The sequence below is a fragment of the Arachis ipaensis genome, chromosome B06 (genome assembly GCF_000816755.2).
Source record: "Arachis ipaensis cultivar K30076 chromosome B06, Araip1.1, whole genome shotgun sequence".
Classification (NCBI taxonomy): domain Eukaryota; kingdom Viridiplantae; phylum Streptophyta; class Magnoliopsida; order Fabales; family Fabaceae; genus Arachis; species Arachis ipaensis.
The window spans coordinates 4,785,802-4,802,061 of record NC_029790.2 but is presented as its reverse complement, the minus strand read 5'-3'; the positions used below and the strand labels follow the sequence as shown (position 1 = coordinate 4,802,061).

The 16,260-nt window shown below is 34.5% G+C and overlaps 3 protein-coding genes across 5 annotated transcripts in view; 1 reads left to right on the top strand and 2 right to left on the bottom strand.

The window, feature by feature from the left end:
• LOC107645487 (DTW domain-containing protein 2) lies at window positions 7,389–8,926 on the bottom strand. The gene has a single exon (XM_016349521.2). The coding sequence runs from the start codon at window positions 8,855–8,857 to the stop codon at window positions 8,072–8,074; it is 786 nt and encodes a 261-aa protein (XP_016205007.1). The 5' UTR covers window positions 8,858–8,926; the 3' UTR covers window positions 7,389–8,071.
• On the bottom strand, window positions 11,465–14,707 carry LOC107645486 (cytoplasmic tRNA 2-thiolation protein 2). Of its 3 annotated transcripts, none has more exons than XR_001621466.2 (8): window positions 14,323–14,706; window positions 13,783–14,131; window positions 13,544–13,630; window positions 13,154–13,275; window positions 12,937–13,015; window positions 12,238–12,632; window positions 11,869–11,979; window positions 11,465–11,763 (listed from the first exon to the last, which is right to left on the bottom strand). XR_001621466.2 is itself a non-coding variant. In XM_016349520.2 (8 exons), the coding sequence occupies exons 1-7, from the start codon at window positions 14,616–14,618 to the stop codon at window positions 11,931–11,933; spliced, it is 1,377 nt and encodes a 458-aa protein (XP_016205006.1). In that variant the 5' UTR covers window positions 14,619–14,707; the 3' UTR covers window positions 11,465–11,763. The 3 variants fall into 3 exon arrangements, 2 of the variants coding, with proteins under 2 accessions (XP_016205006.1, XP_016205004.1); XM_016349520.2 differs by having other exon boundaries at window positions 11,931–11,979; window positions 14,323–14,707; XM_016349518.2 differs by having other exon boundaries at window positions 11,465–11,979.
• LOC107647924 (exosome complex component RRP43) overlaps window positions 14,912–16,260 on the top strand; it is a 4,344-nt gene continuing 2,995 nt past the window's right edge. The window contains 4 exon segments of the mRNA XM_016351974.2: window positions 14,912–15,104; window positions 15,585–15,827; window positions 15,914–15,983; window positions 16,083–16,188. Coding sequence (XP_016207460.1) covers window positions 15,588–15,827; window positions 15,914–15,983; window positions 16,083–16,188 — 416 coding nt within the window. The 5' untranslated portion in view covers window positions 14,912–15,104; window positions 15,585–15,587.

The window sequence follows — 16,260 nt, the reverse complement described above, 5'->3', positions numbered from 1 at the left end:
ATAATAATTAATTTTATGATTAATTTTTTTGTGTGCATGAAATATATTTAATATTTAAACGTCGATAACATAAAAAATTAATAACCTGCAAATTGCAAACCGACCATATGCCTATGAAAAGTTGATAAAATCATTAAAATCAGATTTTTCCTGTATTTGGGGGGCCGTGGGTCTTTCATTTTTCTTTTTTTTTTGAACACTCTTATAACTCAGACCTATTATTTAGATTGGATAGTTAGATCTAAAAAAAATCTTCAGGTCTCAAATTTCTCTTCTAATAATATTTTTTTTTTATTTTCAAAACTCGAATATATAAATTAATTACTTAGAAAAATTATTGAGGTTAGCCCGCCTGCTACCATTGAAATTATGATATGAAGTCAGAGAGAAACTAATTAAGAGTTTATTTCATTTTTAATATTCTCATTTCAAAAGTTTTGTAAACAAAATAAAGGAGAAAAAAAAAAGGGTGAAAACAGTAAACATAATATTTATATTTTTTTAAGCACAAACAAAAAAGTCTTAAACAATAAATATGATAAAGACACATGAGAAGAGATTTCATAGGAGATTTAATCGTTAATTAGCAATGAAGAAAAGAGTGTCACCCACGCCAGCTCACAAATATATGGTCATCATCTACAAAGTGACAACCCATTACAAAATTATTTGATCCTTCTTGTAATTATTTTTTTTTTTAAATAAGAGTTAAGAAAATGCTATTACATATTAAACATTCACTATTATTTATTTATTTATTTATTTTGGCGTGCACCGAGTTTATTTTTCATAGAGACAAATTGAACAACATAAACATTGCTTTTCTCTTCAAAGTTTTTGATTGTCCATTATTTTCTGCTTGCAACTTCAATAGCTTCTTGTTCAAAGCTAAAAGCTTTATATTTGTATTTTTTTTCCCCTTCAAATAATAAGAAGGACACAAAGAAATTCAATTCAATCAAATTGAATTTTAACTGAAAATTTCATCCCAAATTAAACATGAATGAAATAGCTTCCTAAACATTGTGTTTTTTTTTTCCCCATGGTATCCCTCAATCCGACAGGACAAGGATTAATCCGTCGCAATACTGAATTCTATTTAAGGGTTTGTCACTGACCAATGAGTTGCTGCATGCACAAGGCGGAATTCAAACCCCCGACACTTGCTTAAGCGGATTAGTGAGCTAACTACTACACCAATCCAACTTGGTTCCTAAACATTGTGTTTATTGGTACGAAACGAACTACAGAGAGCGTCTTGTTTGGACCGTCACAAATTTGTTGCTCCAAAAAAGTTGTTTAAATTGTAAGCATATTGTTTAACAAAAATTATAAAAAGAAATTATGTGCAAACGATTAAATTTGGTGACGAAAATTGCCGTCTTCGCCGTGCCAAGTTCACTAAATCACTACTTTTTCCACCGCCAATTTAGCCAATGTGACTAACTACTTTTTGATCTCCACCGTCCACATAACTGCCACTAATAATATAGCATTATTTAATTGAAATGATTAATAATTTTGTTGTTGTTGTTGTTGTCAATTGAAAAAGAACATATTAATTATAGCACACCACTTATCACTTGCACTTCAATAATCCGTATCATCTTTCTTATTAATGTGCCGTTGTAATCAAATACATAAACTTTAACAATTGCAAGTTAATATTGTGAAAATTGAGTGTAAACCTAACTGAACAGTGTCTAGAAATTATATTATATTTCATTAGAGATGTACATAAATATCTAAAACATAAAATTTGTAAATGTTTTACTCTAACAACAACGCCTTGTCCCACTAGATAGGGTCGGCTACATGAATTAAACAACGCTATTATGCTCTGTCATGTATCATGTTTATAAAGAGACCGTTTACATGTAAATCTCGTTTGACCACCTCATGGATGGTCTTCTTAGATCTTCCTCTGCCTTTCATCCCTTTTTCATCTTCCATCTCATCCACCCTCCTGACTGGATGTTCTATCGGTCTTCTTCTCACATGTCCAAACCACCTAAGACGCGATTCAACCATCTTTTCCACAATAGGTGCTACTCCAACTCTCTCTCTTATATCTTCGTTCCTTATTTTATCCAATCGCGTATGACCACTCATCCATCTCAACATTTTCATCTCTACCATACTCAACTTATGTTCGTGCTCTCCTTTAATCGCTTAACACTCCATACCCTCATAAAATATATAAAAATTATTTTTTTGAGAGACCTGGAATTTATAATAAAACCAATTTTATGTACCTATTATATAAAACTTTTGCCAACTTTACTTTCTATAACAAATTTTAAATATTTTTATTTTTAAATTAAATATTAACTATTTAATTTGTTTACAATTAAATGCTAAACTCTTAGACATCACAGAAAACACCATATAATAAGGGTTATATGCAGCAATGAAGAGAAAAGGGTTATATGGGAGGTTCAATTTATTTTATTGGTTGGTTGCATGGGCAAAGGGGAAAGGCGAAAAGTGATTGTGCAAGTAAGGGAAATCATGATGTTATTGGATTGGAAAGAGCAACTAGAAATCCATATGGGGTTTAAAAAGTATGATAAGTTTTAGTGATGATTTATACTGTCTACTAATATATTATTAATTAATTCAAAAGTTAGTAGCCAAAATCATCAAATCAAGTATGATAATTTAGTTTCACAAACAAAAGCTATAAAATAAACTGGTTGAACCAATAAATCAGTGATAATGTAATCTGATTAATTCCATTACTTGTTTAGTTCTAACAATTATGTTTTTTAGCTAATGAGTTATAGCTTAAATGACATAGTATCTCCATATTCAATTAAGAGGTTGCGGGTTCGAATCTCCTATCTTTGGTAAAAAAAAAAAAAATATGTTTTTTAACTTTATTTTATATTTTTGTTGCATTACACTCAAATCAATCCTATTTTAAAATTAATTTATTGCATTTAACAAATATCTAGATTATGATTATTTTTGCTAGTGGCAAGTATGGCAGCTTTGAATCCACAATAATAAAGCAGGAAATCATGTGAATTGTGGCATTTCTGTTTTCTTAATATGTTGCAACAAGCATGCCCTACATACCACAACTTCTCTCTGGCCTCGTGCGGAATGTTGCTATTAAATTATTTGTTTACCTTTTTCTATTTTCAGCCTATGAAAACATGTTATGTTATGCCCAACTTGGTCCTTTTATGTCACCGGTTGGTGAATTCAAGACCATTTTTCAAGTATTAGCTTCAATTCTCCAAAGATAATTTTAGGACATATTTTACAAAAACCGGATCACTACGTTTTTTTTTTTTGTCTAAAATGGACACCAAATTAATTTTTTCAGTTTGATATTTGCTTCTTCTGTTGTTGTTGTTTGGGCTTTCGGCCCTTGTTACCTTAGCAAGCAATAACAAAAAAAAAAGGAAATTCTTGTATTATTTTTGTCATTTTGTTACATTTTGATCAAATGGTCTTGTTAGCCCAGCTGTCCGTTTAAGTAAGTATCGGGGATTTTTTACCGAAAAAAAAAGTATTGAGGATTTGAATCCTGTCTTGTGCATGTAGTAATCTATTAGTTAGTGACAAACATTTAAATGGAGTTCAATCCGCAACAGATTAGTCCTTATTTTAGGAGAAAAAAATTACCGTAAATGACTAAAAACTACTATCGCACATTGATAATTACCTAAAATTTTCTAGTGACATGATTACAAATAAAGTAAGTATTTACCTAAAAATATCTCATACGAAAATAACAGTTAAAAACTATCAAATATTTTAATATGTTTGACTAAATTATTTAACATAATACATGTTTATATCTTAGTTATAATTTTAACTTAAAGACATTTTCATATTAAAATATTTTCCAATTAAATTTGGCAGTACCACTCGTTATGATGGGAACAGTAAAAATTCCTTCTAGTAGATTCCTATGAAAAATCATTTCTCAAGAAAGAGAGATTACTTTCTTTGAATCATGCATGCAATAATTCTTTATCAATAAATTCAAGTTAACTTTAGGGAATGTTTTACTTATTTAATCTACTCTAACTTGTTATGCTTTTCTTGGGACACATTATTGAAACTTCTCAATTATTATTATAAGAACCTTAATTAGCAAAAGGCCTAGATAAAATTTCAATACAATACAATTCAGCTAGTAATCTGAAAGTATTATTATAACACCAACAATCTCTTGCCTCATCACTTTTTCTCATATCATATATATTATTCCAAATGTCAAGTTCATCCTCAAAATCTGAAGCAACTCCTCCATCAAACCCTGAATTTTTGCAGCATGAATCTACATTAAACATTCCTCCTGACCCTGGAAACATTACCCAAAATCCACTTACCAATTCAACTATGCCATCAGGTATTGATCTAATTCTCAATTCACAAAGTGGAAACCAAACACAAATAGACATAGTTTCCTTTAGACAAGTGCTACACTATTTGTGGGAGAATAATATAAATAACAATAATGCTTCTACTTCAACACCAACACCACCCCAGATATGGATAACACAAAATGTGTATCCTCTGGTGACACCAATGCGTATAATATGTTACTTTATAAGCCAATTATGCTTCTTCTTAGCATATGGTTTCTACATGAAAACTGAGCATTACAAAACACATATCCATGCTCCTTTAATCTTCTTTGTGGCTGCAAATATTGGGAACTTTGTGTTCCTAATTTTGCTTATGTTCTTTAGCTTCTTGACCAAAGTGTATGAGAGGTACCTTAACCACTTTCTCTTTAAGTCTATTGGGGAGGTTATGGTGATGTTGGTAATGTCCTTTGTGATTATGGGAATTGGACACAAACACCAAGAGGGGAATTATGAAGTTGCAGGGTTGGTAACATGTGGTTTTCTCACCATATATTCACTATGCATAATCATATTGTTGAAGCCTGGCCACCATTACTCTCTACTTGATGCTACTGCAACATTAACATTGCATTTGGGGTTGGTTGGAATCTATTGCATCCCTACTGCGGTGTTCATCTTTGTGATTTTGGTCATCAAGAATTATATTTGGAGTCTCAATATTGGACATAATGCACAATCATGTACTTATGAAGATGGTTATAATAATTTGTCTAGAGTATGAGAACTGAAGGAACAAGCACTGTACTTCCATGTAATATGGTTTATCATTATATCAAGGCCATTAATCCCATTATGGCCTTATAAATGTACATAAATAATTAAATGTACACAAATAAAATAAGATGTATGTCCTTTAGAATTTTATATAACCTTATTTGTAAAGTATTATTCATTTCTGATGGATGGTAGTTTCAAATATTCAGATTTGTTACTTAAAAACAAAATGACCGAATAAAAATTAGGCAGAGTATTAGAAAGTATTGTGGAGATGCAAGACATTAGAGCTAATCAACTTCACCTATTGGATATATATAGTTATGAAAAGTATAAGCCAATCAATTATATCCTAATTAAGGTCCGAATTGCAAGGATCATTCTACTAATTAAGTTGGGATCAAATGTGGGGGATACTAAATTCTGCAGATGTGTTATTAACAATTTCATGATGTAAATTTGAGAATATATTTACTCAAATTATCTTGGGAATATTATAAATTTATACAATAATTCATAGTTATGCATGTCTGGCAAAAATAGTTGACACATGTGACAAAGACTCAGAAATATTCCAAAAGAATGCGAGTTTGAATCCTCTTTGTTGCCATGAGGGCTACTTTGGCCGGTGATTCTTATCTCCCTAAATGTTCGTTGAGCCTACACCCTAGGGACGGATGCCGATTTCACCCTAATATTTTGTTATGAAAAAAAAAAAGGTCCTTTCTGTTTAGCATCTCTGGTTTATTTTCAAATTATTTTAAAATGTTCAAGGCCTAAAAGATATTGAATTCCTAGTGTTTTATACTTAGGTATCTCGACATACTAAAAATATTTCAGTTGCAAGTTCAAGCACCTAGCAAATAACACTTATATTTATCAATTTTGGTTCAGGCCTATTTGATATATATTTATACTGTTCTGTGAACTGTCTTCCTGACTATAATAGTTGAAAGATTGTCACTATTTAAACTTTAAGTATTTATAACATACTATGCTAAATCTTAGGGCAATGAATATTCACCATACTATGACACAAGCAAACAAAAAGAATACCTATTATACTTGAAAAAACTGAGACTCAAACACCACTTTTCAGGAAGGATTCCTTGGCTCCTTTCCTTCGATGGTTTGTTCAAATTATACTTTGCTTTGTAATTGGGGTTGTGAAATAGAATGTTGGATGCTTTGACACCATTATAAAGCACAGAACAATACACACACATACAGACACCAGTAGCAGATACAAATGAGTCAAACTGAATCCATGTTAATATTATTAGTGATGTACCTAGCTACCACTTGTTCATTATGAGGTAGGTCATCAAGAGTTTAGGAATGGGTGGATTTGGGAATTTGGGTACTTTCAACATATTTCAGCTGCTAATGCCAAGTGTGGTATTTTGGTTGGATGTGAAGGTCACCCTCTGGTGACCCCAATGCGTATATTTTAGTTCTTTTGCATTTTGTTATGTCATTTTGAAGCTCTGACATGGCTTCTATAACAATAAAGAAATGGCAGACACATCTCCGGCTTCGACCAACTATGGCGATGAAACTGTCGCTTTCTCTAATAAAGTATCAGAGTGATCCTTAAACCTTCTCCTTTTATCTGCTCCATCATGAAGCTTGTATTTGTTCGTCTTGTTTTGGAAAATCATGAAGCTGGAAGTTCATGTTGTAAGTTAGTGATCCTGCAAATCTGGGATTCCAAAGACCAAGTTTATTTGACTTATACAGAGATGCAACCGTTTGTTCTCTCTAATGGGTTCTTGAAGAGTGCCAAAAAGCAGAGCACATTAGAGATAACAAATGGTTGTAAAATTGTATAAGTCATCAAGTTAGTACTGGAAAGTGGAAACCCAGATTCCCAGGATGACTGATATATGAACTGCCAGATTCATGATTCATCACCTCCCTTTATCAAAATAAAAGATAAGTAAACTCAACCAAGGGTGGCTACTGAATTTCACTACCAAGATCAGCAATATATTTGTTCACATGGTAAAATCCAAATTACTCAGCTTTCTAAGAAGTTTACATCTTCAAATTGGAATTTAACTCAAGCATAATAATAATAATAATAATAATAATAATAATAATAATAATAATAATAATAATAATACTCAAACTGCTTGACATGCACATTAATCACTAGAGCATAAGCTTTTTTGCTGTCATGTATTCTGTATTTCTGTTCCATTTTAAATATAGCTTCTGTAATTAAGATTTTCAAATCTTCAATATGCTGTTTTTATGTACCTCTGTCAAAAGATTGATAACTTGGATCCCAATGAGTAATCTAGAAACATCAAAACCATATTACTGTATACAGTTATCGAGCTTAAATCAGCACATCAAAAACAGATAAGTAAAAGTAAATTGCTAATCAATAAACATGCACTAACGAAGTCAATGTATGAACTATGAAAACTGAATCAACAAAATTCAGTGTTTTTGTCCTTATTCGAACTCCAAGGGACATAAGAAACCGGCAAATTGTAGAATGTCGTGGTATTGAAAAACCAATTTCAGCTCATTCGAATGATATATGGGAAGAATATGATAGTAAAAATGAATTGATCCCAAACTTCGATTTTCCCACACATCTTTGTTGTTTCCAGCACAATTTTCCATCTATTTTCACATCAACTATCAAGGATTGTACACCAAAGCATTGGCATAACCAAGAAATGATACTTAAACTGACCAAATGGCATCTATAATCAGCTTAGTGACAAAGCAGAAACACTGCAACAGAAAAGTTTACTCACTGAGCCATAGCCATTGATTACAAGCAAATAACTTCAGCAATCATGGCAGTTCTGCAACACAGGAGCACTAAATCATGGCAGTTTCTCCCGATTGCACTAATGGCATTGCTATCGTAGCCGCAATTTAAAACCATGGTCGCAAACCAATTTCGATATACCAGTTGAATTCCACGAAAGAGATCGCTAAACCTTTCAAATCTCATCTTTTTCCATCATTTTCTTCTCTTTTTCCTTAGCCTTCTTCAGCAATTTCGGCCTCGGATTCATCGGCTTCAAGAACCCAGCCTGCAACCTCACCATCTCCCTCAAAATCCCAATCAGCATGCTCTCAACTTCAACTCCATTCGGATCAAGAACCCTCAAAACCCTAGCCACGGCCTCCATGGTACTCACGCAACCAGAAAACGGTTCCTTTCTCAGAATTAACTCCGAATCGTAGATGCTTCCGCCACTCACGGTCTCATCTACTCCTAAACAAACCCTAACAGCGAACCTAGATTGGAGGAACTCCTCGCTCGCCTTCACCATCTCACGCGCGTGCTTCCACGTACCATCGAACGCGATCAACACAAGCTCTCTCTCGCCGTTTCGCGTGAGGTCCTGCACGTTCAGGTCGGAGATGTCGACGGCCGGAGTGGAGGATGTCGCCGGAAAGAGGTAGATAACGGAAGGAGGAGGAGATCGGTCGAGCAAGGGGGAGAGGCCGGGGCGGAGACGGCGGCCGGTGACGGCGGTGGCGCGGAGAAGGGATCGAATGAGGAGAGGAGTTGTGGAGAGCTTGTGGTGCGCCTCGTGAGGGTGGTGGAGGATGAGGACTTGTGTGGAGGTTTCGATGGGGTGAGGGGGAAGCACGTGGCAGAGGCATACCGGATTAGGGCGGCGGCAGGAGGAGCAGATGGAGCGGCCGCTAGGTGACGGCTGTGGTTCCGGCGACGTGGCGGTGCCGTCGTCTTCTTTCTCTGGTGCCATGCAGTGCATTCCACGTCAGAATTCTCAAAACTCATCTAATCATTTACATAACCCTTCTAAAATTTAACTCTACTTAGACCAACTCCAACGGTCAAAAAGTTGGGCCTTATTTAAATCATAATTAATAGAAATAATTATATTAAATTAATATTGAATATTGTTTATATCCTTATATTAAATTATAATTAATTAAATTTGTTTACATAAAAAAAATAAATTTAATTTTTACACCTTATAAAATAAATTTTGGTTGGATTATTTATTTTTATTTATAAAATTTAAAATATTAATTATATTATAAAACTAGCCGTTGCAATACTAGCCGTTAAATAGCCGTTGCAAAACTAGCTGTTATTTTTATTATTCTATATATACTACTTACCTATACTTTTATTTTCACAATTTCTTCTACTCTTCCTTCATCTTCTTTCAAAGTTTATGAAATTAAAGTTCTATTGAAATTATTTTTTGCTCAAAAATATGGATCCAAACCAATTCAACTCTTTTTTCAATTATTTACAAAATTTTTCTCAAATTTCAAATATCCGACAATCTCAAACTTCAAACTCTCAAATTCCAAATCAAAACTTCATCCTACCAAATACATTTCAAAATCCAAATCCACAAAATATTCCTAATTTTAATTTTCTAGCTCCTTATAATAATCAATTCCCTATATTCCAACCACATAATCAAAATTCACAAACACCACATTTTTCATTTTCATCCATATTTAATCCTTTTATTGGAAATGTTACTCCAACATCTTTGCCATTTCAAACTCAATCTCAAACTTCAAACTCTCATATTCCAAATCAAAACTTCATCCTATCAAATACATTTCAAAATCCAAATCCACAAAATCTTCCTAATTTTAATTTTCAAACTCCTTATAATAATCAATTCCCTATATTCCAACCACATAATCCAAATTCACAAACACCACATTTTCCATTTTCATCCATATTTAACCCCTTTATCGGAAATGTTACTCCAACATCCTTGCCATTTCAAACTCAATTCAGTACATCGAGACATGACTCATTTGGTGTTGGTGGCTCTTCTAATCCGTCCCTTCATATTCCGATACAATCTAGTCCAAATTCGCAATACTCATCATCATCAAATACAGAAACACCGATGGTTATGAAAACCAGTGTGGACTCTCCCGTTCGCCAACAAGGATCAAAGAAGAAGAAGAGAAAGGGTAAGAGAAAAGTACAAATGTGTGAAGATCTTAGCGAAAAGGAATTATTGGTTGTTAAAAAACTATCTCTCATGAAAGATATTAACAACCTTAGAGAAAAGGAACTAATGAATAGAAAAAAAGAAAGAGAAGAGGAGAGGCAACATAGGAAAAAGATTATGGCAATCGAAGAAAAGGAGTTACAAATTCAAGCGGCAATGAAAGAACAAGAATTACAAACTCAGAAATATATTAAAGAAATGGAGATAAATGCAAAGAAAAGGGAAATGGAAATGGAAAGGATGGCTAAAGAAAGAGAAGAGGAGAGGCAACATAGGAAAAAGATTATGGCAATCGAAGAAAAGGAGTTACAAATTCAAGCGGCAATGAAAGAACAAGAATTACAAACTCAGAAATATATTAAAGAAATGGAGATAAATGCAAAGAAAAGGGAAATGGAAATGGAAGCTTAGAAAAAGGAGAGAGAAATGGATAAGCAAATACTTAATGCTGACACGTCTATAATGAGTGAAAAATGACGAGCTCTTCATGAGATTGCATGTGAGAAAATAATTAATAAGTGGTTTACTTAATAGTTCCTTGTATTTATAGAGTTAAGTAGTCTGTTTTATTATTAATGTGTATTACCGTATGTAATCTAGTATGTTTTATTCATTTGTGATGTAACTTTTAAAATTATACAATATCACTATGCATTACTGTTTATGAAAGTAAATGTTGCAAAACTAGTTGTTTCAAAATTAAACAAGAAAAAACTAGCCGTTGTAAGATAGACGTTGCAAAACTAGCCGTTGAAAAGTAGTTATTTGTTGCGGATACACTTACAAATATCAATTATCAAATATTCACAAAATCCATTTCAAATCTAGTTTCTCACCTCAAAAGAATACTAAAAAATACATTTCACGAAATGGATAGAAATTTTGATATGTTTAATGAGGCTTTGTATGGTAAAAGAAGAAGGCGAGATAACACACTCATGGATAATTGGATCGATGAGTGTTTGTTCAATGATTCAGAAGAAGATATCGAGAGAAGTTCTTTTCTAACTCCTCGTAGATAGATCAACAGAGACATAGAAGCAGGATATGATCGCCTTTTCAAATATTACTTTGCAGATGCACTAGTGTATAATGCTGACATTTTTCGACGGAGGTTTCAAATGAGAAGAAAAATGGCATAAATTTTGGTAGCAATTGCCAAATTGGAAGTGATCCTCTGTAATTAATGATTCATAGTTGTTTATATATTTAGTGGCAGTTGAATTAGTTATATATAACCGATTATAGATGTTTTTCGTGCATATGTTCATACAAAAATCTCGAACTTAGTTCAGACAAAAGTTTTCATCAAAGATAGCACTAACTAAACGTCAAATATGTTAATGGGGAGAAAAAGAAATCTCTAGCTACAAAAAAATTGCAGAATAATTTTTCCACTTTCCTTTATTTGGGTCGTGATCCAACCTATCTTTTAACTTAAGTTACAGTACACTACCACAATGTCACTTAATGAAATAATATACACACATAATAATAAGGGGAAAATTAAAATGATCCAACCCTGTTTATTAACACTTGAAGTAGCTTTAAAGCGATTCTTAATGAGGAAAATTGAACACCCCGCGTGACGCATGAGGCACAAGTATCTGTGGTCAGCTTTGTCACTCTTCGAATTGTTCACTTCATGAATCCAAGACTTTAACTTTCTGTTGAAGGAGGCCAGTAGATTTTGATGTTTAATGCCATAGATAAACTCTCTTGCCATAAGCCAAAAATTGTAGTACGTTACTCAAAATCGTAAATTCAATTACCAAAACTTGAATTCATGCCCTCAAACTAAGAGCCTCAATGTGGGGAAACCGGGAAAGTATACCTAAGTTTCTTCTTCATCATCTGAAAGCAAGCAATCTTGTATTTGTTCCCTGAAAAGAAAGAGATGAGTAGAATTTTCAGGTCACATGTAATCCAGCGAAGACCATCATGACAGTAAAAAGAATTGCAATATGAAGAAAGTAAATATTTGCCTAATAAGCAAGAGCTCAAATTTGATTTAACATGCACCCAGTAGACCAGTACCACAGTAAGGGTTTTCAAGAAGGCTGAGTGATTATAGCTAAGCATGAGTTATAACTGAATTTGAAATGCAATCCATTGATCTTGACATCAAAACAGTCACTCACCTTAGCAGACTCAAGTTACAATTGTTTGCTTCCTCTGATCTGGAAATTATAGATTGGGGTAAATCCGTATAAAATTGCTCCATTGTCGTGGAATCTCTTGGAAGTATCTGATACTGACAACTAGAACAGCAAGCAGCATAAAAAAATTCACCAGTGCTACCATTATCATGGTTGCTTCGATTAACAATCTCAGACTTATCAAGTGGGCTATTGCAGAGAGGACAGAAAGATTCCGAGGAAACAGATTCATTCGATTTGAGATTATATCTCTTTTGGCGTCTTCGAGTTGCCAAGGGAACATGACCATCAGTGATCTCGGGAATCTTGTTAAATTGGAAAGGAATGAGTTTCCCAGCTGTTCTCACAATTGTGCTCTCTCTAGATGGGTTTTCTTCCTGCAAAAATGGTGTTCATTTCCAAACTTAGAGCCACAGCTACTGTAAACAAGACTTTAACATATAATTCAATTACAATAATACACATACACATACACATACCCATACCCATGTATGCACATTTGTATATGGGTATACCAATTAAGATAACTTTATATGTTAAAACAAGAGGTGTCTAAAGGGAATCACTGGCTCCAACTGAGGTATTAATTAAACGGATCATATGACCTACTATTTTTAAAACCCAGCTTCAAAAGTGTCTCTGTTGTATAGAAGGGTAAGGACAAGGTGCAACAAATCATACCTGCAATAATTGTACAAATGATGAGACCAAGCCATTGATGGTAGAGCTTGGACTTGTAGACAACTTTAAAGTCTTTAGACTGCCCTGCCAAACAGATCAAAGACATGTACTCAATCGATTATACAACTCAGTGAGTCTGGCACATTAAAGAATACACGGAAAGTAAAGTAATATATGATACAACACTTAACATGACACAAAAGAAACAATTTTCTACCCATCAAGGCGGCAAAGCATGTTGATCTCTTGAGCGAAACAATCACGTAGAGGAAGCACAACTGGAATTTCCCATCGAGCATCAACATACTGTATATCTGCAGGTAATGAATATCCCTGACCCTGTAAAAACATGAACAGAAGGATGCACTCTATTAGGTCATCTTCTATGTAGAATGGTTGAAACAAGAAACATATATAAGAACTACAACAGAGTATAAGCTGAAAGATTAATTTTATTCATAACAATGTGGACAAGAATCTTAAACTAGGCATGGACCAGTCAATTTGGCATTCTCATGAATGAAGCATGACACAGATATTCACATTTAATGGTTATATATGGGCTACAGGACTAACGACCTTCGCTCACTCAAAATCCACAACAAACCTTCACAGTGGCTGAAATGACATGAGAAGCAATTCTTGAAATGCATGATCCTAGAACAAGTCTGTTATAACCAAATTCAGAAGCAACCTGCATAATGTAAAACATTTTAAATTAGCTGCTTTCATATATATATATATACACATACACACACACACACACATACATCCACAAGGCACAAGCAGACAAGCTTCTATCTAAGATGAGATAAGTGTATGGCATTATGGCGTTCAGAATCAAACCTTTTGAAGTGCCAACATGCGAATATTAACCAACAAATCCTCCCTTCCAGTGGGATCACTCACAGCATTCAGAATCTTTAACAGCCTCTCCTTTCCGTCACTAGAATCGGACGAGTAAATTGTCTCAATAGGAACAACATGCAACTCCTTCTTTGGCGGGGCTAAACACGAAACAACCGAAGAAACAAATCCAACCGCCTCATCCATCTCACCAGAAGGAATCGGCACAACAGCACTCTCATCTATAAACACCACTCCAACACCAAACACAGGCAACGACCTATCTCTACAGGCATCAAAATTCTTCTGTGCCCTCTCTTGCAAATCATGCACATACTGCAAAGCTATCCTAAACAGAAAATGCATACATTTTCATCATCTATAAACATGACCAATCATAGTATGAACTTGGATAAGCTTCTAAAAAGAACTTTTACAAAGTAAAGCGAATATATCTTCTATCATGCTTCTAAGAGTTCACAGTAAAAACACAGATTTTCTGATTCATACAAACAAACTAAGAAATTTCATTGAACTGACCTTGAAGAAGGGCCACCTGAGAATGCAACAAGGACCTTATCGGTGGGAGAGATCATGGCGTTCGAGGTGACGGCGTATCTGAACTTCCCAAACAGGTTGCTCCTGAAGCAATCAGCGCAGAAGCGACCATCGTCGATGCCGCCGTAACCCGAAACGGAGTCGTTCAGCTTGCACTTGACGCAGATGTTCCCATTGCTCGCTGAATCGGTTTTTGTTGGAACTGCTAGATTCTCACGCTTCGGTTCTTCTTCGTCTTTGTAGCAACCGGATTGGCAACCAGAGCCGTTACACGCCATTGACGTTGAATCGAGCTTCTTCAGTCGCCGGGGTTTAGGGTTTTTCGGAACTGCCCCAATTCTCGCTAGGAATAATATTACTTCAGAAGTTTAGTCTAGTTTTTTTTTCTTTCGAAATTATTTTGATTGGGCTGTAAAATGAGAATGGGCTTAGGAAGTCCCAAATATGAAAGAACAATTATTGGCACTTTCAGCCCAAATAAAAAATAAATTGGCTTGAGACTCACCTGGGCTGGGCCTTTTTTCACGCAACATTGGAAAAAATAATAAAAAAAAAAAGAGAAAGAACTTTAGAGCTTTCATTTACGGAGACCTAAGCTCCTCACTCGCCAAACACCAGCCGCACCCTACACCACTCTTCTCCGACCGTCGGCGCCACCGCCTCTGGCAACACCGCCACCACCCCGGCGGATCCCCCGGCACGACCATCGGCTTGGACATTCTTGTCGTCCACCTCCTCTCTGGCAAGCTGCTGCTTCTTATACAGTCAGTACCATTTCCCAGCTATTCGCGCCTTTTTTTTAATATATGATTTTTAATTATTTATTGTTGTGCATTTCTACGTTGCAATTTGAGTTCCTATTCTTGTTTCAATGTTCTTCGTCATTGATTTTTTGTTATGTGAAATTTTGTACCTGTGGAACATTTCATTGAGTTTCATTTGATCTTTGTTTCTTGTTATCTTCTTAGGTGGAAATAAAAACGTAAGTTTTTTACGCTGTAAATAATGGGTCCTATGCATTTCCAGAATAATTTACGGTAGAATCTCTAGAAGTAGAAAATAGTTGCAATTTTAATTTTAGTTTTTAGTATTGTCACTGTTACCACCATTTCATGGATGGCAACTCTTTGTGCAGTTGCATTGTTTCCTTCTCGTTGCTCTGATGAGTATATGTGTTTCTAGCAGCTATTAATACTTTTTGTTTCTTACATTACTTTTTGTTTATTTATTTAAATATGCAAAAGAGTATGGGATTTCCAGATGCTTCCAAGGATCTTTCATCAGAAATGGAGGTTGATGCCTTTAGGCGCCTTTTCCCACTTAAATATTTTGAGCGTCATCTTGCCGAAGCTATACGTCCTGATGGTAGACCACTTGGGAAAGCTAGAGATACAACTGTAGTTCTTGGTTAGTTGCCATTTTACTTACAATTTACCAAATCTTTGTCTTCTATGTGGCTTGTTAGTCATAAGAGGATTGGATCAACTGTCAGTTACTCCTCTCCTATCTATTTGTGTGTGTGGTATCGTTCTTAAGCAGGTTCTTGAGTCTTTTTAATTGTTTCCTTGCTTAGACTATGCTGACCGCTATTAAGATGGAAGTTATGACTCCATCCTTGGAATCACCAGATGAGGGATGTATAGGTTGGCTATCATTAGCTGTGACACTTTTATTGTAATTATCTAGTCTTATCCATATATCATATATTTCGATATTTAAACATGTTATCTCTTCTGTTTCAGCTATTGATTTCCACATGCCTCCAATTTGTTCTCCAATTGTTAGACCTGGAAGGCCTGCTGAAGCAGCACCAGTTATTTCAAAGCAATTGTCTGACACTATTTCCAGGCAAGTTGTTTTCTTTCCTATCACTTTTCTATGTTCCATATTTGTGATCCTGCAATGAGCAAGCTGAACTAA